General features: G+C 43.9%; 1 protein-coding gene across 4 annotated transcripts in view; it reads right to left on the bottom strand.

Annotated features, from left to right (window-relative positions):
- The window catches only part of itfg1 (integrin alpha FG-GAP repeat containing 1), a 118956-nt gene that overhangs the window by 89552 nt on the left and 4769 nt on the right, over window positions 1–24635 (bottom strand). For 3 of the 4 annotated variants that reach the window (XR_016492228.1, XM_036963415.2, XM_090222116.1), the window contains exons 7-9: window positions 10735–10793; window positions 7108–7189; window positions 70–164 (exon numbers count right to left, since the gene is read on the bottom strand). Coding sequence is in view for 3 of the 4 variants with exons in the window: in XM_036963415.2 (XP_036819310.2) it covers window positions 70–164; window positions 7108–7189; window positions 10735–10793 (236 nt within the window). In the remaining variant the exon portion in view is untranslated. The remainder of the gene's footprint in view (window positions 1–69; window positions 165–7107; window positions 7190–10734; window positions 10794–24635) is intronic. The other variant, XM_090222117.1, reaches the window with a different exon arrangement.

The raw sequence follows: 24635 nt of genomic DNA, 5'->3' as shown, positions 1-24635 counted from the left end.
GCTAGTTCAGTTGAAGGATGGAGCAGGATTCGAGGTCTCTTGTCAGGTTTCAATGGAGGAGTACTGTACCTCAGGTTCCCCTGGCTTAGAAAGGTAGATGGCACTCCCGTGGCATGCATCGTCCAGACACACTGGAAGAAGGTGGTCCTGGAACCCATCTCCATCTGGAAGAAAAAAGAGAAAGACACGAATAAAACAAGGAGCAACAAAAAGCAGGATGATGGGAAAAACTGAAATGAACAGAGACAGAACGGAGGGAGGAGTAAAAACATTTCATCAGAGCATTGAGGAAAAAGAGAGAGACAGGTAGGTAGGGAGGGAGAGAGATGAGAGTGAGGTAAAAGGTGAATGATAGAGACTAAAACAGTTTCACAAATCGGAGCAAGCTTGTCAGTCTTTTCTGCATTATCATCCACTGATGTTTATTGTCAGACTAGTAGGATGGCACTGGCTTCCACTGATGAAGCACATTATTATTCAGACAGTGTGAGAAGGAAAAGACACAGAGAGAGGGAGAGATAGGAGGAGAAGAAAGTGAGAGGGAAACCGCAGTGCCTGGTGAAGCTCTGATGCAGGGTGACAACCCCATTGGCATTCATAGGATACAACACAGGACCAATAACAATGTAAATCAGAGGCCGGGCCTGCAGAGAAACCCAGAGATTACACACTCTCCACACTTCCTGTATTCCCCTGGCCCAGGGAACCAGCCTGCAGCCAGACACATTACAACACCCCAGTCTGTAATCTGATCTGGACCCTGTCATGCAACCAGACTTGGGAAGGAGGCTCTCTCTGTGTGTCAATGTGAAAAGTTGGACACATTTTTATTTGTGTGTGTGTGTGTTGGTGCGCGCCGATTAAAGAGAAAACGATGTACAAGGCATTATCCTTGAGGACGACCATGAAGTATTTCAGACTTCCTCACGACAATGCAAAAGCTAAGAATAACGTGTGTCACTAGTTTGCCTCTCCAACACTGCTCTCAGAAAAAAAGAGGCAGAGAAGATGAAGTGTACCTCGACAACGTCAGAGAAATATCACACCAGAGATGAACAAAATAATAAATACTGCCTGGGAGAGAGAGGGGGTGGGGGGACCATCACAAATACCCCATTCATATTTCAAAAGCATTACCTGAGAAGACTCTGTGCACATGGACCCCTGTAGTTCTACCACAGAGCTGTCACTTTTAAGACACTAACGGAGAGGAAATACTCCGCGAAGCGCTCAGGTAAAAAAAAGAAAAAAAAGTCGTCACCTCAGAAGTACGCTCGTACATGAGCTACCTCCGCTTGGAGAAAAAACAGAACACAAATCGTCACGTCGTCGACGTAATTCCTCTACCTGCATTAGCAGTCAACTCCTCCGGTGGTCCTTAGCTGTGCAGTCTCCATCAATGACTTACGCATCGGCCGCTGTCGCTTTGAGAAATGCAATTACGGCTACGATAAGGCGGACGGGAATGTTTTGTCTGGTGTATGTTGTGCACGCATTAATACTACGGTGGCGTGGCTACAGTGTGACGGAAGCGCTGCACCAGCGGATGCAGCCGTTAAACTGTGGTTTACGTCAGACATTCTCGTGGAGTCATTCTAATGCGCGTCAAACTCATTTTACGGAGGGCAGAGCGTCTGCGGGTTTTCCCTCAAACCTTGTACTTGATTGTTGAATTAAGGTCAATCATTAGTAAGGAACTCCCTTCACCTGGTTGTCTAGATCTTAACTTCTTCGATATAGGGGGCGCTCTTTTAATTTTTGGATAAAAAAACGTTCCCGTTTTAAACAACATATTTTGTCACAAAGATGCTCGACTATGCATATAATTGACAGCTTTGGAAAGAAAACACTGACGTTTCCAAATCTGCAAAGATATTATCTGTGAGTGCCACAGAACTGATGCTACAGGCAAAACCAAGATGAAATTTCAAACAGGAAATGCCCCAGATTTTGAAGGCGCTGTGTTCCAATGTCTCCTTATATGGCTGTGAATGCGCAAGGAATGAGTCTACACTTTCTGTCATTTCCCCAAGGTGTCTGCAGCATTGTGACGTATTTGTAGGCATATCATTGGAAGATTGACCATAAGAGACTACATTTACCAGGTGCTCGCCTGGTATCCTCCGTTGCAATTATTGTGTAATCTCCAGCTGCGTGCATTTTTCCATTTGCTTCAGAGGAGAAACCCAACTGCCACGAATGACTTATCATCAAATAGATATGTGAAAAACACCTTGATGATTGATTCTAAACAACGTTTGCCATGTTTGTCGATATTATGGAGTTAATTTGGAAAAAAGTTTGTTGTAATGACTGAATTTTCGTTTTTTTTTCTTAGCCAAACGTGATGAACAAAACGGAGCGATTTCTCCTACACAAATAATATTTTTGGAAAAACTGAACATTTGCTATCTAACTGAGAGTCTCCTCATTGAAAACATCCGAAGTTCTTCAAAGGTAAATTATTTTATTTGAATGCTTTTCTTGTTTTTGTGAAAATGTTGCCTGCTGAATGCTAGGCTTAATGCTATGCTAGCTATCAATACTCTCACACAAATGCTAGTATAGCTATGGTTGAAAAGCATATTTTGAAAATCTGAGATGAGTGTTGTTAACAAAAGCCTAAGCTTGTGAGCCAATATATTTCTTTCATTTGCGATTTTCATGAATAGTTAACGTTGCGTTATGCTAATGAGCTCGAGGCTATGATTACGCTCTCGGATACGGGATTGCTCGACGCAAGAAGTTAACTGAAAGGAGAAAAAAACAACTAAAACCTGCACACCCTCCATGGAATGAGTTTGACACGCCTGACTAAAGAGTCTTTGGAAGAAAGGCTAACCTTAGTTGGTAACACTGAAAATCACACAATGAATGTAAAATGGAAACAGCCCATCATTACATTATCACCATTTGAAAGCGTCTAGATTAATTTTATGGATGAATTGTTGATGTAGTGAGTAAGGCGATAGAGATGGTGTGTGTTGGAGAAGAGGTTTAGGAGGAAGGTCTCTCCTGTATCCGCCATCTATCACTGAGGTGTATGTGGAAATTGAAAGCTTGGAGTGTGATCAGAATAACTCCCACTCCGATATCAAGCAGACGCGTCACGCTCTTCGTTTTCCTATCTCCCTCTCTCTCAGCTTCATCTGCCTCTCTCTATTCCCCCCTCTTCCAGCTCCATCTCTCTATTCCTCCCTCTCCCAGCTCCATCTCCCTATTCCTCCCTCTCCCAGATCCATCTCCCTTTTCCTCCCTCTCCCAGCTCCATCTCCCTCTCTCTATTCCTCCCAACTCCATCTCTATTCCTCCCTCTCCCAGCTCCATCTCCCTATTCCTCCCTCTCCCAGCTCCATTCCTCCCTCTCCCAGCTCCATTCCTCCCTATTCCTCCCTCTCCCAGCTCCATTCCTCCCTATTCCTCCCTCTCCCAGCTCCATTCCTCCCTCTCCCAGCTCCATTCCTCCCTTTTCCTCCCTCTCCCAGCTCCATTCCTCCCTATTCCTCCCTCTCCCAGCTCCATTCCTCCCTATTCCTTCCTCTCCCAGCTCCATTCCTCCCTATTCCTCCCTCTCCCAGCTCCATTCCTCCCTCTCCCAGCTCCATTCCTCCCTATTCCTCCCTCTCCCAGCTCCCTATTCCTCCCTCTCCCAGCTCCATTCCTCCCTCTCCCAGCTCCATTCCTCCCTCTCCCAGCTCCATTCCTCCCTCTCCCAGCTCCCTATTCCTCCCTTTCCCAGCTCCCTATTCCTCCCTCTCCCAGCTCCCTATTCCTCCCTCTCCCAGCTCCCTATTCCTCCCTCTCCCAGCTCCCTATTCCTCCCTCTCCCAGCTCCCTATTCCTCCCTCTCCCAGCTCCATTCCTCCCTCTCCCAGCTCCCTATTACTCCCTCTCCCAGCTCCATCTCCCTATTCCCCCCTCTCCCAGCTCCATCTCCCTATTCCCCCCTCTCCCAGCTCCATCTCCCTATTCCCCCCTCTCCCAGCTCCATCTCCCCCTGTCTGTGTTCTATCTGCACACATCCAGCTTTTCTGTGCTGCTTTTTCCTTTTTATTTCTCGCACATTGAAATCATTTGAGTCTTTGAAGCGCCCAGTCTCCTTCTCGTTCATTCCTCTCCCGGAGGTCATACAACCCCCCCAGAACAGGTGCTCTGAATCCAATATTTGTCTTATAATTAGATGCTGATATTCAAAAATCGGCACCAAAAGCTCTGTCGACTCCGGGAACAAAAGTGAAATCAAGGATAACGTGCTTTGAAGATCAGTGCAATTAAGCTCTTTAAACCCGTTGCAGGTGTTACAGGCGTGTGCTGGCTTATGCCCCGGTTCTCCTGCCTGCCTGGCATGATGCAGTGACAAGGGCCAAGAGAAAGCAAGCGCAGAAAAATATGGAAAATATGAATTCCGAGGGGTTAATAGAAGGCAACGAGAGGGCAACGCGGAGTAATTGGGAGCTCCAACAACAGCCAACATTCAACACTCATTGAGTTTCATACTATGAATGGTCAGTCCGTCTTCATTCATTCGTCATCCTTTTTCCATTTAAACGGCATCACCTACACATGTGCACAGCTGATCAAAACAGTGACGCGTCACATAAACAAACGGGGGCAAAAGCATTGATGCGTTCCTCCGATTCCCGTCGGTCCTGATTAACCTCCAGAGCCTGAAAGTGTAACAGCGTTGACAAGATATATCCCTCTGAATCTTTAAGGAAAGTCTTTGAGCATCCTCCTCTTAACCTTCCCTAACCATGGTAACAGCTTGAAGTGACATTTCCATAGTGATAAAGTGAAAAGATGATTAAAGAAGAAAAAGTTTGCTCAGATAAGCTTGACATTTGAACAAAAAGGCCAAGTCCGTCAGAAATAAAGAATTAAATAGACACAGAAAACCACATGGGTAATTTCCCTTGGTATTTCCCTGGGCTCAAGAAACATTTGCATTTTTGGGATGAGGAAATTTGTACTCTAAATATTTTATGACACTTCTGACTGTTAAAATATTGATCTTGGCAATGATGTGTATGTATGTATGTATGTACAGTGCCTTGCGAAAGTATTCGGCCCCCTTGAACTTTGCGACCTTTTGCCACATTTCAGGCTTCAAACATAAAGATATAAAACTGTATTTTTTTGTGAAGAATCAACAACAAGTGGGACACAATCATGAAGTGGAACGACATTTATTGGATATTTCAAACTTTTTTAACAAATCAAAAACTGAAAAATTGGGCGTGCAAAATTATTCAGCCCCTTTACTTTCAGTGCAGCAAACTCTCTCCAGAAGTTCAGTGAGGATCTCTGAATGATCGAATGTTGACCTAAATGACTAATGATGATAAATACAATCCACCTGTGTGTAATCAAGTCTCCGTATAAATTCACCTGCACTGTGATAGTCTCAGAGGTCCGTTAAAAGCGCAGAGAGCATCATGAAGAACAAGGAACACACCAGGCAGGTCCGAGATACTGTTGTGAAGAAGTTTAAAGCCGGATTTGGATACAAAAAGATTTCCCAAGCAGCACTGTGCAAGCGATAATATTGAAATGGAAGGAGTATCAGACCACTGCAAATCTACCAAGACCTGGCCGTCCCTCTAAACTTTCAGCTCATACAAGGAGAAGACTGATCAGAGATGCAGCCAAGAGGCCCATGATCACTCTGGGTGAACTGCAGAGATCTACAGCTGAGGTGGGAGACTCTGTCCATAGGACAACAATCAGTCATATATTACACAAATCTGGCCTTTATGGAAGAGTGGCAAGAAGAAAGCCATTTCTTAAAGATATCCATAAAAAGTGTTGTTTAAAGTTTGCCACAAGCCACCTGGGAGACACACCAAACATGTGGAAGAAGGTGCTCTGGTCAGATGAAACCAAAATTGAACTTTTTGGCAACAATGCAAAACGTTATGTTTGGCGTAAAAGCAACACAGCTCATCACCCTGAACACACCATCCCCACTGTCAAACATGGTGGTGGCAGCATCATGGTTTGGGCCTGCTTTTCTTCAGCTGGGACAGGGAAGATGGTTAAAATTGATGGGAAGATGGATGGAGCCAAATACAGGACCATTCTGGAAGAAAACCTGATGGAGTCTGCAAAAGACCTGAGACTGGGATGGAGATTTGTCTTCCAACAAGACAATGATCCAAAACATTAAGCAAAATCTACAATGGAATGGTTCAAAAATAGAACATATCCAGGTGTTAGAATGGCCAAGTCAAAGTCCAGACCTGAATCCAATCGAGAATCTGTGGAAAGAACTGAAAACTGCTGTTCACAAATGCTCTCTATCCAACCTCACTGAGCTCGAGCTGTTTTGCAAGGAGGAATGGGAAAAAATGTCAGTCTCTCGATGTGCAAAACTGATAGAGACATACCCCAAGCGACTTACAGCTGTTATCGCAGCAAAAGGTGGCGCTACAAAGTATTAACTTAAGGGGGATGAATAATTTTGCACGCCCAATTTTTCAGTTTTGTATTTGTTAAAAGTTTGAAATATCCAATAAATGTCGTTCCACTTCATGATTGTGTCCCACTTGTTGTTGATTCTTCACAAAAAAATACAGTTTTATATCTTTATGTTTGAAGCCTGAAATGTGGCAAAAGGTCGCAAAGTTCAAGGGGGCCGAATACTTTCGCAAGGCACTGTATGTATTTTTTTGTTTGTGTGTTTCATCCAGTCAAAATGTAACAAATAGTTTACTTAGAGTGGATAGGATGCTTCATGATATGGAAATGATTAGAACCCTGTGGCCCATCTAGAAATCCAATCTGATTGTGGACCTACTTCAACTTTAAGATTACAACTCATCTACTGGGACTGAATTTTTACTTCAACGCCAAAGCCAACAAACTTCTGAACAATGAGTAAAGCTGAGACATTCTAACAAGATAGGATGTTGGGAAACCCTGTGCTCTCTCTGTCTGGGAAATCCTATTAGATCAGAGCTGTTTGAAAATGTCATCCCGAAAGAGCACAGACAGTTACGTTTAGGGGCCTTTGAAGACAGACACCAACAATTCCTGATACTGCGAAAGAGCAACGATGGAACTGGGAGTTTAAAAGACCGAATGAGAAAACACGGAAAGAGAACTCACTAAAGTCGACAAAAGAAGACTGGCCAACTTTCTTGACATTTTCTGGTATACTTCCGGGCTGGGTTTTGGTGAAGTTCCCATCCTGAAAAAAAAGGAACGTTCAAATTAAAACGTAGATAGTTGGCTACTGTACATTTAAAAACTGAATGATGGACAGAGTGAAAGGACAAATGACATGGTACTTTGACCATCCATTAGTAAGGGGCTGCTTTAATTGTGTGAGCAGGCAGAGTGGGTGATGGGACTTGAGTCGACACAGGGGTGACAGTGGAACAGTAGCAAAGCAAATAACATAGCTGTGCTTTGAGATTCAAGCTGGAATAGTCTCTCTATACAAAAGGTTTCTCTTTACTGTATATGAATATGGCAGGAGTATCAGCGTGTGTGTGTCCTCTCTAGACTCTGGGCTCTTGGGGGACTGGTGTCCAGTGACCCACGTAGTGGCATTCATTAACACAGAGCTCTCAGCGGACCCTGACACAAGGGAGAGCAGGAACACTCCTGTTACCATGTCGAAGACCCTCTGGCCTTTACACTCCAGCCAGAGGGAACACGCTGCACCCAAAAAAGCATGCAGCGAGCTACATATATAGACACACACTAGCAGGCTGGGATACACACGGCACAGTCGTAGGTTCTGCCGGCTTCTTGCAAACCAAACATATGGCCCCTTAGAATGTGAGGTCCCGAAAAGATAACGTCAAATACTTTTTCTCAAACAGGAGTTGCTTTAGTTTTGATACCATAACGTGAACGCAGCAGGACTTCCCTCCCTGCTCCGTGACTCTACACGATGTGGCATAATGAATCGTGTATTTGGTACAAAAACAGAAAAGGGGGAGATATTGGGGGGGGGGCTGTAAAACTCTTCCGCTCTTCTTATCTCCTTCTCCCTTCTGGAGCAGCAGATGAGAACCCGGCCCGGTAGGAAAGAGGAGTCCTACCGAGCAACCCATTACTGATTTATGGCATCTGGGAATATTTTCAGAGAGAAGAGGGTAAAAACAAAAAAACATCAATTTTTTTTTCACGATTCTTCCTTTCTGCTTGTGCTTATTTATTACCTGGCATTCAGACAAAAAGTAGGCAGCTTTTCAGACTGAGCGAGCATGTGAGTGTCTCCCGCCTGCCCATCCATCACGCATCTCTCTCTCTCAGTACCTACCTACCTACCGAGCAGCCACGGCATGGCAGGACGCACCGCTCCACAGTGTGGCTCTGCTGATTTGGGTCTGTGTTATGTTACACGGTGATCATCTGATTGAGTCTGGGGTTGACTCATGGAGCACCGATGATGGTGTGTTTGGAGAACAGACACCTGGATGGTTAAATCGGTTCGTAACACACGGAGATGCTCCGACTGAGTGCGTTTTGATTGAGTGTGTCCATGTGCGTATGTGTGTGTGTGTGTGTGTGACTAACTCGTGGATTGCGGGCGTGCTTTAAAAACAAGAAGATTGAGTTGTGGGGGTACCCCGAGTGGCGCAGTGGTCTAAGGCACTGCATCGCAGTGCTAGAGGCGTCACTACAGACCTGGGTTTGTTGCCGGGCTGTGTCGCAACCGGCCGTGATCGGGAGTCCCATAGGGACACAAATGGCCTGGCATCGTCCAGGTTAGGGGAGGGTTTGGCCGGAGGGGCTTTACTTGGCTCATCACGCTCTAGCGACTCCTTGTGGCGGGCCGGGCATCTGCAGGCTGACCTCAGTTGTCAGTTGAACGGTGTTTCCTCCGACACATTGGTGCGGTAGGCTTCTGGGTTTGGCAGGTCATGTTTCGGAGGAAGGGTGACTCGACCTTCACTTCCCGAGCCCGTTGGGGAGTTGCAGCGATGAGACAAGATCGTAATTGGGGAGAAAAAGGGAGTAAAATACCAACAACCCCCCCCCAAAAAAAAAAAACGTATGATGCAGTCGGTGTTAACCATCTCTAGAGTATAGTAGGGGAGATCTAAGTCTTTGTGATTGACTGGTGGTGGCCTACTGATTGAGCATTTGAGGCACGGAAGCCGTTCCTGATTAAATCTGTCGTGTCGCCTTTCTGATTGAGTGAGGAGCGCTGATTGAAGTGTGAAGATCCGCAGACTACGGCAGCAGGTTCACGTTTACACACCGTGCATTTGGCGTCTCTCATGCAACGACGTGCTTTTCGAATCCACTTTACTGCGACTACTGAGAAAACCTATCAAACAGCTAATGCATTCCCTGCATGATTGTTTAGCAGGAACGGCTCCTTCAGCTGGTGAATTGACAGATCATATCAGGTATTAAAGTAAAGGGGTTGCCCATGGCTTGGTATTAGCCAATGAAAAGCATCCCCTCTGCCTTTCCATTCTCCACAAACAAAAGGCTGTTCTTGCGTAATCAGAGAGAAGAGCAGAAGGATGCCCGGGGAGTCTTCGGAAAGAAAGTCATTAAAATGAAGTGTTGAAATGGGTGAAAGCACTGGCCTGTTACCTGCAGCTGTTAAACGAAAGACAGCCCAGTAAAGGCAGCAGCCAGGAATCACTGGGGTCTTACACAGAGGAAACCAGGAAATGAGTCTCTGGTGTGTGTCTGTCACAGGGTGTGTGTGTGTGTGTGTGCGCGCGTGTGTGTTGCGTCTGTGAATTAAATCATGGACACACTTCAATAACTCTGTTGCCACCAATCACTGGTGCATTCCACCATCAACCCCAAAACCAAACCCCTCGTCCTCCCAAAATACGTTCTAGAAACAAAAAGAACACCAACAGGAACGGGTAAACCGGCTGGATGAAGGATTTGGTGAACACACCTCTGCTTTTAATCACCCAACCCAATTATCCCCTGCTGGACTGTCTGTCTTTGGCTGATGCACTGTGCAGTGTCCCTACAGGCTGAGGTAAAGCAGCACGGCCCGGGGAACAAAGGGGAGATTACCTCCATAAAAATAGATTATTAAAGCACTGTCAGAAAGGTTCCCTCCAGCTCAAAGACAGACCAGTTGCAGCACTGGAGAGGTCAAACTCAGCAGGAGGTGAACAGGGTCCATCTACAATACTGCACCAAAGAAACTCTTCCTCCCCTATTCCACCGTTTTCATCCATTTTGCCCTCCTTCCTATCCCTCCCTCAGTCACATTTTCCATATCCCTGCAACCTCAACCCTTCCCTCCTCCTCTCTTCTTCTTCTTCTTCTTCTTCACAAAAGGCGGGTGCCCTGCCTGTGCTTCGTGAGCCTCTGCATCCTGAATTTTAAATACCCTAAAAAACCTGAACTGACTGTACCAATGCACTTGCAGAATGCAAACTACCACATCAGTGGAAGCGCTGAATAAAATCTACCAAAAATAATGTCTCTCTGAAATGACTGCTGTGAGAGAAACAACTACATTTACATGTTTGTCATTTAGCAGACGCTCTTATCCAAGCAATATCCAAGCAATTTACAGCAGCAATTTGGATTATGTGCCTTGCTCAAGGGCACGTCGGCAGATTTTTCACCTCGTCTGCTTCGGGATTCGAACCAGCGACCTTTTGGTTACTGGCCCAATGCTCTTAACCACTAGGCTTCCTGCTGCCCCAACTAAACTCTACCCATGTTTTCACTGACTGTAGATTGTCATTGTACACCGAGTCAACATAAAAGAGAAATGTGATTGTGTCGTACCTTATTAATCCACGTCTCGAAGCCCAGACCATTGCCAACTTGGGTTGTGAGGAACAAATCTGAAAATATGAGAGAAAGTATGATATTATTCACTGGGAGCCATTCCTATGGTAGAACCAAAGAAAACCAGAGACAAATGGAACCGTCTGAGGCCTACAGTGACTTTCGCAGAGGTGTAAAATAGAGAACAGAAGCCAACAGTATAGAAACAGAAGCTATAGCAACCCTTGACTATGCAGTAAAAAAAAAAGTTAGGTTGATTTTGCTTGTGGAGCCGGAACGGCTGATGGAAGCAGGAGCCTATCTCCTGTTTCTGTAGAGTGAGTCAGCTTGATGTGCAAGTACACCCCCTGGACAGGATGCTAGTCTATCGCAGGGCCATACCTCCAATATATCGCATTAATGCTGAGTGCCAAGCAGAGATGGATCGGGTGCCATTTTTACAGTATGTGGTATGACTCAGCTGGGGATCTAACTCCCAAACTTCCAATCTCAGGGTGGACACAAACTAACCACAAGGCCACTGAATTAGTAGGTTTGTTCATCATATTCATCACATCTCCTGCATTGTACTGTCCAATCACACGTCAGTTCACAGTGTGACACTGGTAGGCCCTATGTCCAGAGAGAGAGAAAAGATGGCGAATAGTAAAAACAGATGAACACTTTTCTTTTCAGTATCAGTCAAAAAGTTTGGACACACCTACTCATTCAAGGGTTTTTCTGTATTTTTTTACATTGTAGAATACTAGTGAAGATATCAAAACTATGAAATAACACATACTGAAGTGTGAAGCAAATATAAATATAGATTTGATTACAGCTTTGTACATTTGGTATGCCCTCAACCAGATTCATGAAGTAGTCACCTGGAATGCATTTCAATTAACAGGTGTGCCTCGTTAATAGTACATTTGTAGAATTTCTTTCCTTCTTAATGCGTTTGAGCCAATCGGTTGTGTTGTTACACGGTAGGGGTGGTATACAGAAGATAGCCCTATTTGGTAAAAGACCAAGAACAAGTCCATATTATGGCAAGAACAGCTCAAATATGCGTAGAGAAACGACAGTCAATCATAACTTTAAGACATGAAGGTCAGTCAATGAGTAACATTAAGAACTTTGAACGTTTCTTCAAGTGCAGTCGCAAAAATCATCTAGCTCTACGATGAAACTAGTTCTCATAAGACCCAGGGTTACCTCTGCTGCAGAGAATACGTTTATTAGAGTTACCAGCCTCAAATTGCAGCCCAAATAAATGCTTCATAGAGTTCAAGTAACAGATACATCTCAACATTAGCTGTTCAGAGGAGACTGTGTGAATTAGGCCTTCATGGTCGAATTGCTGCAAAGAAACCACTACTAAAGGAAACCAATAAGAAGAGACTTGCTTGGGACAAGAAACACAAGCAATGGACATTAGACCGGTGGAAATCTGTCCTTTGGTTTGATGAGTCCAAGTTTGAGATTTTAGGTTTGACCCAACACACCTCCAGGCTGTGTAAGGGCTATTTGATTAAGGAGAGTGATGGAGTGCTGCATCAGATGACCTGGCCTCCACAATCACCTGACCTCAACCCAATTGAGATGGTTTGGGATGAGTTGGACCCCAGAGTGAAGGAAAAGCTGTCAACAAGTGCTCAGCATATGTGGGAAAACCTTCAAGAATGTTGGAAAAGCATTCCAGGTGAAGCTGGTTGAGAAAATGCCAAGAGTGTGCAAAGCTGTCAAGGCAAAGGATGGCTACTTTGAAGAATCTAATATATCTAAAATATATTTAGATAAGTTTAACACTTTTTGTTTACTACATGATTCCATATGTGTTAATTCTACAATGTAGAAAATAGTAAAAATAAAGAAAAACCCTTGAATGAGTTGGTGTGTCCAAACTTTTGACAGGTAGTTTACATATTTCAGTGCTTTTTCTTTTCACTTCCGCTCCGCAGAAATTATTCAGTTTTTTTTTCTCTCAATTTAATTCTAAATGACTTTACACTTTTAGAAGCAACCTCCAGTCTGCAGAAAAGCTAATTGTACATGAACAAATGGTCGTGATGAGCACGTGGGCTCCCTGTTTAGCTCAGGGCTGGGGGAACTCAGCAACAACACTAAGAAGGAAGGAAAAAGGATGGAATAACTTAGCCGGGATCCCTATCTCTCCAGTTATTAATGAATCTATTGTGAGACATCGCATGCAAGACAGAATACTAAATTAAACCTCTCAACGTGTCTTCTAACATTACCAGGGTGGCAGGAAAAAAAATGCGTCTTCTCCCTATAGAAATATGCTTGTCATAATAAGTGAAAAGCACTTATGTTCGGGGCACTGTAAAAGACAGCATGATAATTCGGATGGTGTCTTCCAATTCCATAGAGATATTAAACAGATTTTTGGAGTAGAGTGCTGCCCTTTTCTCTTAAGTCAACATTCCTATTCCACTCGTGCAGTGTCTGCTTCATACCGCCCATGGAAATCCAACATCGAACCGTGATAAGCCTAAGTGTGGCAAAATGGAAGGCACACAAAGAAAACTCCACACACCACATGGGCCTTTAAAAATCGGCCATCATGCAGGCAGATGCCCTTTTCACGGAAGGGAGCGATAATCTCATCCACAGAGAGGCTGCTTTGATCAATAGTCCCACTGTGGGTAGCAGATTCAGAGGGGAGTGGGGTGGAGAGGTTATCCATACAGATAGATAGAGACCTTTGGAGACAGGCACTACTATACATTTCACAGTGTGTTGCTGAGGGAACCGCAGAGTTTAGCTGCATTCTCCCTTTCCATGAGTCTCTCTCTCTCTCGCACTCCCTCTGTGATCTTCAGACGTGTGGCCCGTGTGGAGTGTGTAGCCTCCTGCAGTCTGCTGATGAGGAGTAAACAGGTTCATTAAATCAGGCTGTAAGGAAGCTCTCCCCAGCTAGCGGTGGGTATCTGCCTGTCTGATTAGAGGGGGCATGGACGAGGCAGGGGAGCTCTCCACATCACTGAGAAATCCTGTAAACACTTACAGCCTCCCACGGGACACTCCTCCTCTCCTCGTCATCCTCCTCCTCTCCCTGGTTCACAGTAACGACATACTTCAGTGGCTCTATAAAGACCTCTGCCCAGTAAAATTAAAACGGCTGTATAAACTTCTTCCGTCACTTGGTTTTACACAGTTCTACGTGTATAACACATTTTTATTTATTTATTTATTTTTACAAATGGCACCGCTACTTGAGCAAGAGAGATATCAGGAAAACCCAATAGTAGTCAATATAACACAATATAAATGGGATGTGCTCCCACCCATCCAGTACATCTACTAGAAACAGTGGCAGAGGGAAGGCCCGCGGCATGATCAAAAACCCCCCACACACACACCCCCCAGCCACGAGCTGTCGGGAAGATGGTGTCGGAACATGAGGTCTGATAGAAACTGTCTCTGAGCCTGTTGGTATCAACAAGCCATCAGACTGCTGAACACTTGAACTGGTCTGCCCACCTGCTCTGATTCTCCCCATCTTAGCACACCCATACATCACAACTGCTGCTATCAGACTCTTACAATTATTGCTAAATATTGCAAAATTGAAAATACTTGCCCTCCAATCCCCCCCCTTCCCCACTTGTTAATATTGGACTATAAATTGTGACTTCCTGTATTATACTAATATCATGACATGATTTGATCAATTACATTACGCATGGAAAAGTACTGATGAACATAAAAATGTCATGGTGAAATGATCCAATGTATTTATAATCGAAGTGACTGTGTTATGACAGTTGTGAAAGCTTGGGTTAATTCAAAGTCTGTGAAGACGGCAGTAATTACTCTCCTCCTCTACACAGTGATAATGAGAGTGAACTATGTGGCTTGTCTTCACCTTTCTCATGCCATGTATGAATAATAGTCCTATTACCTATTCATTAGACTTCTCCATAGACAGACAGGTTGCCCCCCTCAACGTATCAATGTTCCGGCTTACACAAGCTTTCACAAGTGGCTAGTTTGCATCAACTACATTCACTAAAATCACTGCTTTATAACGGCAAACTTTGGTATCGGATCGCAACGTTCCAGCACGACTCGTGATTTGTTGGGAGAGTTGTCTGTCTGAGGCTCCGCCCCTGAATGACATTTTTTTTCCTTTTCAAAGTTACCAAGAGAGTCCGTCATTCATCCCAGACCCTAGTCACTGCTGTTGCCTAGGGCCAGAGTTCCCGACAATAATTAATTTGGGAAAGCCATTCATCATGACTTTAAATACAAAACAAATTACAAAAGGTGCAGAAACTTGCAGGTTGATATACACAGTACAGGCAATTGGATAGACTTCGAAACAGACTTGTGCATATTCAACCCGTGACTCCAATGAATGCATAATTCAGGTATGCGTAAAGGCTCTGGGCTCTAAGTGATATGTCATGTCACAGTCTAGTTGCAGGATTGCAACCACAAAGCTAATTAAAGAAAGTCTTAATTATTAAAAAGGTGCCCTATGCAGAAATCGCTCCGCCATTTCCTAGTTGCTAAAATTGGAATAAGTTACATATTGCAGCTTTAAAATAGAGAATATATTGTTTTATTACACCAAGACTTCCAAGCTGTGGCATTGGAGTAAAAAAATCAGGTGCATCTGCGGATAAACCTACGAAGCAGCAAATCCCAACAGTGATTTCTAACATCTTAATTGCAAAGTGTTCAACCTTAATCAGTTGATTGTTTCTCCCACCTCCTCTCTTGGATTAGGGGTGATTATGTTTGTTTCAGTTAATATTCTCCTCGTAAGAATAGAATAATCTAAGAAAACACACAAGACCATAAATATGTTCACAGATGAGGTAGGCTAATTGTTACTTGCAGGATAAGCATTGTCGATTTGAGCCCGCCATTACAGATCCAGAGAGTGGGTATCAGTTTACCGCTCCTTTTCATGGAGCCTGATGTAGCCCATTCAATCAGCTCAAATCAAGTGTCCTTTCAGTCTTACTGCCTCCTTAATTGCACAGTGAAAGCCTCAGTCCTCTTCTCTGTGGTTGGTTGTTTGTTTTTCAAGGCCTGCTTGGCATGCTACCTCTCCATTATGGCATGCATATTTCAAAGAACTCCAGGATTAATATATTAACGAGCACATTTTAGATTACACCTTTAGGGGAAACCTGCCATAAAAAGTAAATCCAAAGAGAGCTATTAAAGAAAATATTATTCTATTCATGCCCTGACAGACTTCACACATACAGGTCTACATAGACATGGCTATGCAGCAGCTAAACATGACATGGTATGGGAATTACTTGATTGAATAGTGTCTATGGAATTGACAATTAATCATGAAATGACTATGCAAGCGAATTTGGAGAAAGGCGCAAAGCATGATCCCAAACATAGTTACATAACACACATTTACAAAAAAAAACACATTTATCCATCTGGCTTGCTGTGTTACACACATATTATCTATCTAATACGGATTACAATGACAAACATAAAAAAGCAAAGGGAGGGGACCTATTGTTTGAGAAACATTATCCCGCAGTTGTTAGCAATATTCAGTTAAGTCTAATGAGAGTGTTTAATCGAGAGCACTGTGTGGAGTTCCATCCCCACATCCATAATCTCAGTGCTGGGAATACCAGGCAATACGATGGGTTTGAATGCTCTTCCTTGTGCTCTGCTTTGGAGCAGGACACATGTTGGGAGACAGGGAGTCCCACAGAAAGGGAATAGGGGGCTCAAGGGAAAAGGAGGCAACTCTGGAGAATTCAGTCTTCTTCTCCAACACTCTATACTGACCTTCCCTGTTGCCCATCTTTCTGAGTGGAGGAAGGAGACGCCAAAGCGACGAGTTAATTTCTCTGATACATTTCAGCAACTACGGCAACTACAGCAACTTCCCCTGAACAAGGCAGTTCACCCACTGTTCCCCGGTAAGCCGTCATTATAAATAATAATTTGCTTTCAACTGACTTGCCTAGTTAAATAAAGGTTAAAGGTTAAAAAAATGTATCCGCTGACAGTTTGACTTAGAATGTATTATAGCTCTCAATTCCATTATATTATAGGGAGCAGGGATGAAGCGCCACAATATCCCTGCATCACATTACCTTGTAAACAAACAGAGCCACCGTTCTGATCTCTACCCAGGTGGAAGCGGGGCTTTGACACAGTGTATAATAGAGCGGGGTATTCTCTCACTCCCCAACCACCTGCATCGATTTCCCTTTCTCTCACACTTCTTTTCTGCCTGACATCATTTCATTATTGCTGGGTAAATCCTAGACGGGAACCTTCAGCTAAGGATTGAGGATAACAGGTAAGGATAGTTCAATGGCTTGAGCTGGAAGACGGAAGCAAACCCGTAAATAGACTCACTGTGAGCCGAGGTGGCTGTTATTGGGTTATGATGTCAGTCGCAGGCCGTCTGCCACTGCAGTTTGCAGCCTTTGGCATGATAGAGCTGCAAGAGTAAGGTAGTGTGAGAATATTTCTTGCTAAATACTAATCAATGGAATTCCAGATTAACCTCATAGTAAATTACCCCAGAGTTTTCAGGGTATTGCAGTGTCTGATTGCAGAGAAAATTCTCCTCAAACTAATTCTCTGAATCTATTAATGTTACATCCAGAGTTGGGAAAAAAGTTGTTCAAAGTTAAAGACTAGTAGTGCTGAGCGATTAATCGAAATGTGGGTTATTTTTTCTCTCAGTTTTAACAAACATTGACTTAGGTCAGTTCAATTATTTGAATTCCATTTTAAAATTTATATTTCTATTATGTGAGCTCGATGTGCAGTTTCTGTAGAGATAAATCAGATCAAGACTGAACTGTGGCACGTAGTAGGGAGTTGAGTTTCCAACAGGCCCATATTCGACATAGTTTAGCACAGAAAACGTGGTACAATGACCATAAATCAATTGCGTGACCGCTTAAAACTTGTCCGGTCTGTGTGGAGCAGACATGGAGACAAAGAAGAGAGACATGCGATCGAGAGGGATAGAAAGCAGTTGCTTCGCGAGGCTGAAAATACATTATCTAAGTCAGGGGTGTCAAACTCATTCCATGGAGAGCCGAATGTCTGCGGTGTTTTGTTTTTTTAAGACCTAGACAACCAGATGAAGGGAGTTCCTTACTAATTATTGACCTTAATTCATCAATCAAGTACAAGGTTTGAGCGAAAACCCGCAGACACAAAGCCCTCCTTGGAATGAGTTATGTTAACATATGACATATGTTCTAAATGATTGATAGTTGCAATTCAGCAGTCATAAAGTATGGCCTTACTTACTTTGAAGAACTACAACATTTTTGAATTTGTCAGACAGCATAGGGAGCAGCTCTATAGAGATGAGATGACTTGGAATTAAATAAAGTCATCAAATAAAATATTTTATTCAAGTAAAGTGAATTAATGATAGTTAATAAGTGATAAGCAGTAATGGGCAGTCACTAACATCACGGGACTTTTATTAACAGTTTCATTTAGTGTTGTCATAGCATTCAACCCACAATGCATAGTGCATTTGGTGTCAAAAAATACAAAATCTAAACCGAAATTGAAAGCTGTGATTATTTTTTCAATAACCGATCGGACACCAAACATACCTCACAAAACACGAATCGCCCAGCACTAAAGGCTAGAAATCACTCCTACTAGGTTATCATAGAGTCAACAGGGAGGAGCAGCAGTCATGCCATCAGGCCAAATTATGAGTTTGGGACTAACTAAATGAAACATTAAATCTCCTCCTCCTTCCATTCTCCTACTGACAATGATGATTAAAGCTCGATATACTTCTCTGGGTCAGACACTAAGGACTGTTAATTGGAGAGAGATTCTGTTTGGAGAAAATGAAGGGAAAACAAACAGCAGCAGCTGATGACAAATGGGGGTGAGCACATTTGAAGATAATTATAGTGCATCCACAGCTCAACCTCAAGTTTCACACAATGCTCACACTGTATGTGGGATGCTCAGCCATCCCTACTGTCTCTAGCATGTGCTACAGCTGGCTGGCGTTGACACCCACTCTCACACAAGCCAGGCGGTTCAGCAAGGTGCGGTGCAGTGCAGTTAATGAGCAGTCTTGGTGGCTTTTCTCTCCCACCATTGTTCATTTATTCAAATAGAGGTGCGTTGTACTTGGAGTCAGAGGAAGGCAGTCTCCTGAGAGGTTTCCTCCATGCCAGACAGAACATCTTCACACAGAGAACAAGGCTAGGCCTAACGAGGAGGAATCAAACTGCTGACAGTCTTCCAACAAAAAGATGTCAAATTAACCAGGGCTTTGTTGTGACATATTTTCTTTGGTTTTCCAACGGGGAAAAAAATACAGTTAATGGGTTGTCTTGACAAAGATAGTTACATGAATGGTGCATAAGGTATGAGAACAAAGTGCATCATAGTCAGTAATAACCAATCTACAAGATTATCACAGCATCCCATTTCAGAATGATGCAAGTGTTAAAGTTGCATCAACAGGCCAACTGCATTTAGAGCTAGTTAAACCCTGCCTGCTTTAAACCCGTGGTTAATGCCTAAAGCCCAAAGCCTCCTGCCAGCAATGCTGTAAACCAAACAAGACATTCCTCTGCCCCCTCTGCATTAGTGTCCCATGAATCCAGACACCTCCCAAGCCCCACCTGTCTGCAGTTATCACTGCTGCGCCCGCTCCCATTAGCTGAGATGGGGAGCCTAAAAGCAACCCTCTCCTCTCTCCATAGGCTTTAATGCCCCTGAGCAGCATATTTGTTAGACTGTTACTCAGCAAACAAGCTGTGACTCCAATTCCCTGCTCAGTGACAGACGGAGGGGAACAGAGAGGGCGGGGTGAGAGGCGAGCGCTTCACCCCTCAGGCTGGAGAGGAGATGGGATCATGCAGGGCCAAGTGAGTTTGATCTCATTTATCTGCCCAGGGGTTGGAGGCCGGATGTCAATTTGTGTACGAGTGAGGACTCAGAAGGGAAATATGGGTTGAATTAGGCAGCCCATAACGAGGGAAAAATTAAGCCATAATTGTGCTTGTGTGCGGGTGCTAAATATTCAGAGCCCTGAGATAGGCCATTCCGTTCTCATCGGTTTGTCAATTGCGTTTTCATGCATTGTGTTCTTATACAATGATGGGTAGGCCGTCACTGTAAATAAGAATGTGTTCTTCGCTGACTTGCCTAGTTAAATCAAAATAAATGAAAATGTACCTCCCTACTCCAGTCCACGTTTCTGCTGTTGCACGGGAGAAAGAAGCCTTTGACATTATAAAGGAAATGTCATGTCAGTCATCAGTGAAATGGATACCTCAACCACCAGACATAGGGAGCCTTCCAGAGATAAGCAGGGATGGTAGCTTCAAGCTACTGAATCCCTGCACCGACAAAATCCTTGCGGAACAGTACTGGCGTAGATAGAATTCAGGAGAAAAACAGGCTAAACACAAGGTAAAAACAACTAGGCCAATATCCCAGAGTCAATCCCTGTGTGACATGAGGATCCAGGGTACATCTCTATGAGACTAGAAAGAGACCTTCACCTCACAGTGGAGTGCTCAAATCTGTTATTTTCTCAGGTGCCGGTAAACATTTTTTATTTAAAAAAATTATAATAATTGAATTTCAGACCTGCTGTACATCAGGTAGGCAATGGTTGAAACGTTAGCCATGCCGAATCGATGATAGCCAAATAGCCATTCTGATGAAAATATGCAGCCAGGAAAATCTAAATAAATGAAAAATTGACATTTACTTGAATCATTCAAAAGAATCATTTCTGTGCTGCTGAAAATGCCAGACATTTATGCTCCAATGACTACTGCTTGAGCAAGGACAGACAGGACATGGACACTCAGTGGTTAGAGGTTTACTCGCCACACTACACGGCTACAGTATATATTCTCTCTCAAGGACAGTAAACCCAACACTCAGCCCATTGTCCTATTAAAGAAGATGGGAAGGGAGAGATACAGACTGCCTGGCCAGCTTGAATGAAATGTGGCTCTGTCTTCTGCAGGGAGGAGGTGATCAGACCGTGAAACTACCAATTTAAAACTTGCCAAAGCCCAAAGGAGGATTTAGGCATGACATTAAAAGATGCAATGACAGCATTGAGATACAAAAACCTCAACATATTGTTGGTATTTGTACGATATTGTACGTAGCTTTCAAGGAATGAAAAAAAAACAACAACTAGACAGGCCGGAGAAAAATGCACGAGAGCTGGACTGAGCCGACACTCTTCATGCAATAATCTCTAAAATAAAATACCATATTGTATCAATGTTTTCCCCCTTCACCTCGTTTGTGTAACTGAAATGAAACGAGTTAGGGACAAACCCAAAAGACCGACATGAAGCAAAAAAAAGAGCATGGAGAAGAGCGTGAAATTCAGGGCAGGAAAAAAGTGAAATCCCATAAATAAATCCTCCATAAGCCAATTCCTGTCCATATACACAGTGTGCCTTCAACCCAAAGCACCTCATTCACAAACATGACACAACGGCACCAGAAAATGGAAAGATGCTATTCTGAGGAGAAATAATCTCATAAAACCATTAAAGGGAACAACGTAGGTGCATTATGGGGGATTACACCAACTCCTCATACACTGGATTCCATTTCTCTGCCACTTGATTCTGGGGAGCAAAAACAGGAGTTTAACTGCTCACTGAAGTCCTGTAACAAGCTTAGGAAGCCCACCCTTGCAGTGGAGTATAGCCTACGTACATAGTTAGGCCTATGTGAGCAATGTTATTGTGCCCATGTCGGAGAGTGTGTGTGTGTGTGTACTTGCAAACCTATTTGATTCCTGTAGTGAACATGGCTTTGCTCCAGACGCCCCTCAAGGTACTTAAAAATCAGAACTACTGTGTGGGTTTGACAAAGATTTTACTTACAGAGAGAGCAGTTACATCTTTCCATGTTGAGTGAGTGCATACGGTAGATCTTTCAATAAAAACTATTTATTCAAACAATTAAGCTTCAGGCAGATACTGCTGTGTGTTTGGTCTATATGGATGAACCCTGTTTGGTATTATGGTAATATACACCACTATAAGCCTGGAGGGGGAGAGTACTACACGTAAGAGGATTGCATTGGAAACAGCTGCACAACCAGAGGCCACAGATACACTGTATACAGTACATCAGTGAGAAATTAGATGCTTTATTTATTCATGCATTCATTTATCTACACAAACTGATGTAAACAAATGTATTGTACGTCTGATACTCAGACAGCTTTCCGGGAAGAGACTCAGCGTAAACATTGCACCTCAAAGCCTGGTCCCTCACGAGCACACTGTGCTCGTTTCGACTCTGTACTTATTCAAATGAGTACCGAACACTGCAAGTGTAGAACACTAGAATGTACGGTTCATTGTTAAGACGATCACAGAGAAAGTTGCCGTGTCTGACCTATGGCAGGTATCTTTTTGGGGTACTGAGCTGGGACAATTTAACCAGCACATAATCATTCATATTTAAGCTGCTCAGGGATTAGAAAGCCATACTCCTTTGGACACGCCCACCTGGAGAGAGTATCTTAAAGGTTAGACTTCTTTGCTACATCACAGACAGGCTGTTACAGTTTGGATTATGATTTCTTTCTGTGCTGGGTAAAGGATTGGCACTGTGGGTGTTGACCACCTTCGTCAAATGCAAGCAGGAATGTTACAACTGACAGGTTCAGCCAGTCAGTCCGTTTGAATGACTGCTCGCTGCCTGTTTCTCATATTCATCTTGAGACTGTCGACAAGAGCATCTGTCCTAGTTTTTGTTGTTGTTTGTTGCCTAGGTCTACAGAGAAGCAGAGACCTGAGCCCCGGGGCACACGTCACGCTGGCAGGAGCCTGGCAAGAGTGCCGCGCCCAAACCAGGAGGCTGCCCTGTCGCCGTGGAAACGCTGTAGAGAAAATGGCTGCAGATTAAAAACAGCACAGAAATGTACAATTATATGGTCTTCTGCAGTGGGTGTCTGGTGCAGCCGCGTTTTAGCTGTGAAGAGCTTAGTGTGGGAGTGAGGATGCTGCTTTTCAGGAGGAAATGAATTAGAGAATTAGGTGAATCAGAGCGGTGTCTTTCAACTGCACCTCACCTGCCTGCCTCTCTAAGCATGGGGAGAGAGGGACTGGGATATGACTGTGTCGCCTGCACTAGAGGTCAAGAGAGTGTGCAAAGTTGTTCCCATGTTTTCCAATACCCCATAGCAGTGGCTCCCAAACTTTTTATAGTCCTGTACCCCTTCAAACATTCAACCTCCAGCTGTGTACCCCCTCTAGCACCAGGGTCAAAGCCCACTGAATTTTTTTTGCCATCATTGTAAGCCTGCCACACACTACCGTTAATTTATTCAACATAAAAATGAATGTGAGTTTGTCACAACCAGGCATGTGGGAATTGACAAAGAGCTCTTATAGGACCAGGGCACAAATAATAATCAATAATTTTGCTCATTATTTAACCATCATACATATAAGACCATATTTGTTCATCGAAAATTCTGAATAAATCACCACAGGTTAATGAGAAGGGTGTGCTTGAAAGGATGCACATAACTCTGCAATGTTGGGTTGGAGAGAGTCTCAGTCTTAAATAATTTCCCACACAGTCTGTGCCTGTATTTAGTTTTCATGGTAGTGAGGGCAGAGAATCCACTCTCACATAGGTACGTGGTTGCAAAGGGCATCAGTGTCTTAACAGCTCAATTTTCCAGGGCGCAGGCCTATCCAGAAATCTGGCAGTGGCTTCTGATTAAATTCAATATTCACAGAATTGCAATTTTGATGAGGCTCTCTTGTTCAGATATCGGTAAGTGGACTGGAGGCAGGGCATGAAAGGGATAACGAATCCAGTTGTTTGTGTCATCTGTTTCGGGAAAGTGCCTGTGTAATTGCGCACCCAACTCACTCAGGTGCTTCGCTCTATTACATATGACATTGTCCATAAGCTTGAGTTCATTTGCACACACAAAATCATACAATGATGGAAAGACCTGTGTGCAGTCCTCTTTGTGGGCTATACTTGGCCTTGTCTCAGGATGGTAAGTTGGTGCTTGAAGATATTCCTCTAGTGGTGTGGGGTCTGTGCTTTGGCAAAGTGGGTGGGGTTATATCCTTCCTGTTTGGCCCTGTCCGGGGGTGTCATCGGATGGGGCCACAGTGTCTCCTGACCACTCCTGTCTCAGCCTCCAGTATTTATGCTGCAGTAGTTTGTGTCGGTGGGCTAGGGTCAGTTTGTTATATCTGGAGTACTTCTCCTGTCCTATCCGGTGTCCTGTGTGAATTTGCTCTCTCTAATTCTCTCTTTCTTTCTCTCTCTCGGAGGACCTGAGCCCTAGGACCATGCCTCAGGACTACCTAACATGATGACTCCTTGCTGTCTCCAGTCCACCTGGCCATGCTGCTGCTCCAGTTTCAACTGTTCTGCCTGTGATTATTATTATTTGACCATGCTGGTCATTTATGAAAATTTTAACATCTTGGCCATGTTCTGTTATAATCTCCACCTGGCACAGCCAGAAGAGGACTGGCCACCCACATAGCCTGGTTCCTCTCTAGGTTTCTTCTTAGGTTTTGGCCTTTCTAGGGAGTTTTTCCTAGCCACCGTGCTTCTACACCTGCATTGCTTGCTGTTTGGGGTTTTTAGGCTGGGTTTCTGTACAGCACTTTGAGATATCAGCTGATGTACGAAGGGCTATATAAATTAATTTGATTTGACCTCATGGTTTGGACCACCACTTGCTATCTTTGTGGCCTGGTCAGCAGCATCACAGAGAGGTATTGTATTATCATGCGCCCTATTCGGGGATGATCAGAGGAGGGTCAACCCCGTGTTGCGACTCCAATTTTAGTTGTGTTTAAAGCTGTAAACATACACGGCCGAGGTGCATCCAGTGACCCTCTACCCACGACTCCTTTTAAGAG

This window comes from Oncorhynchus mykiss, chromosome 26, assembly GCF_057628025.1.
Source record: "Oncorhynchus mykiss isolate SJ-2025 chromosome 26, ASM5762802v1, whole genome shotgun sequence".
NCBI classification, from domain to species: domain Eukaryota; kingdom Metazoa; phylum Chordata; class Actinopteri; order Salmoniformes; family Salmonidae; genus Oncorhynchus; species Oncorhynchus mykiss.
This window is presented reverse-complemented; position numbering and strand designations above follow the sequence as displayed.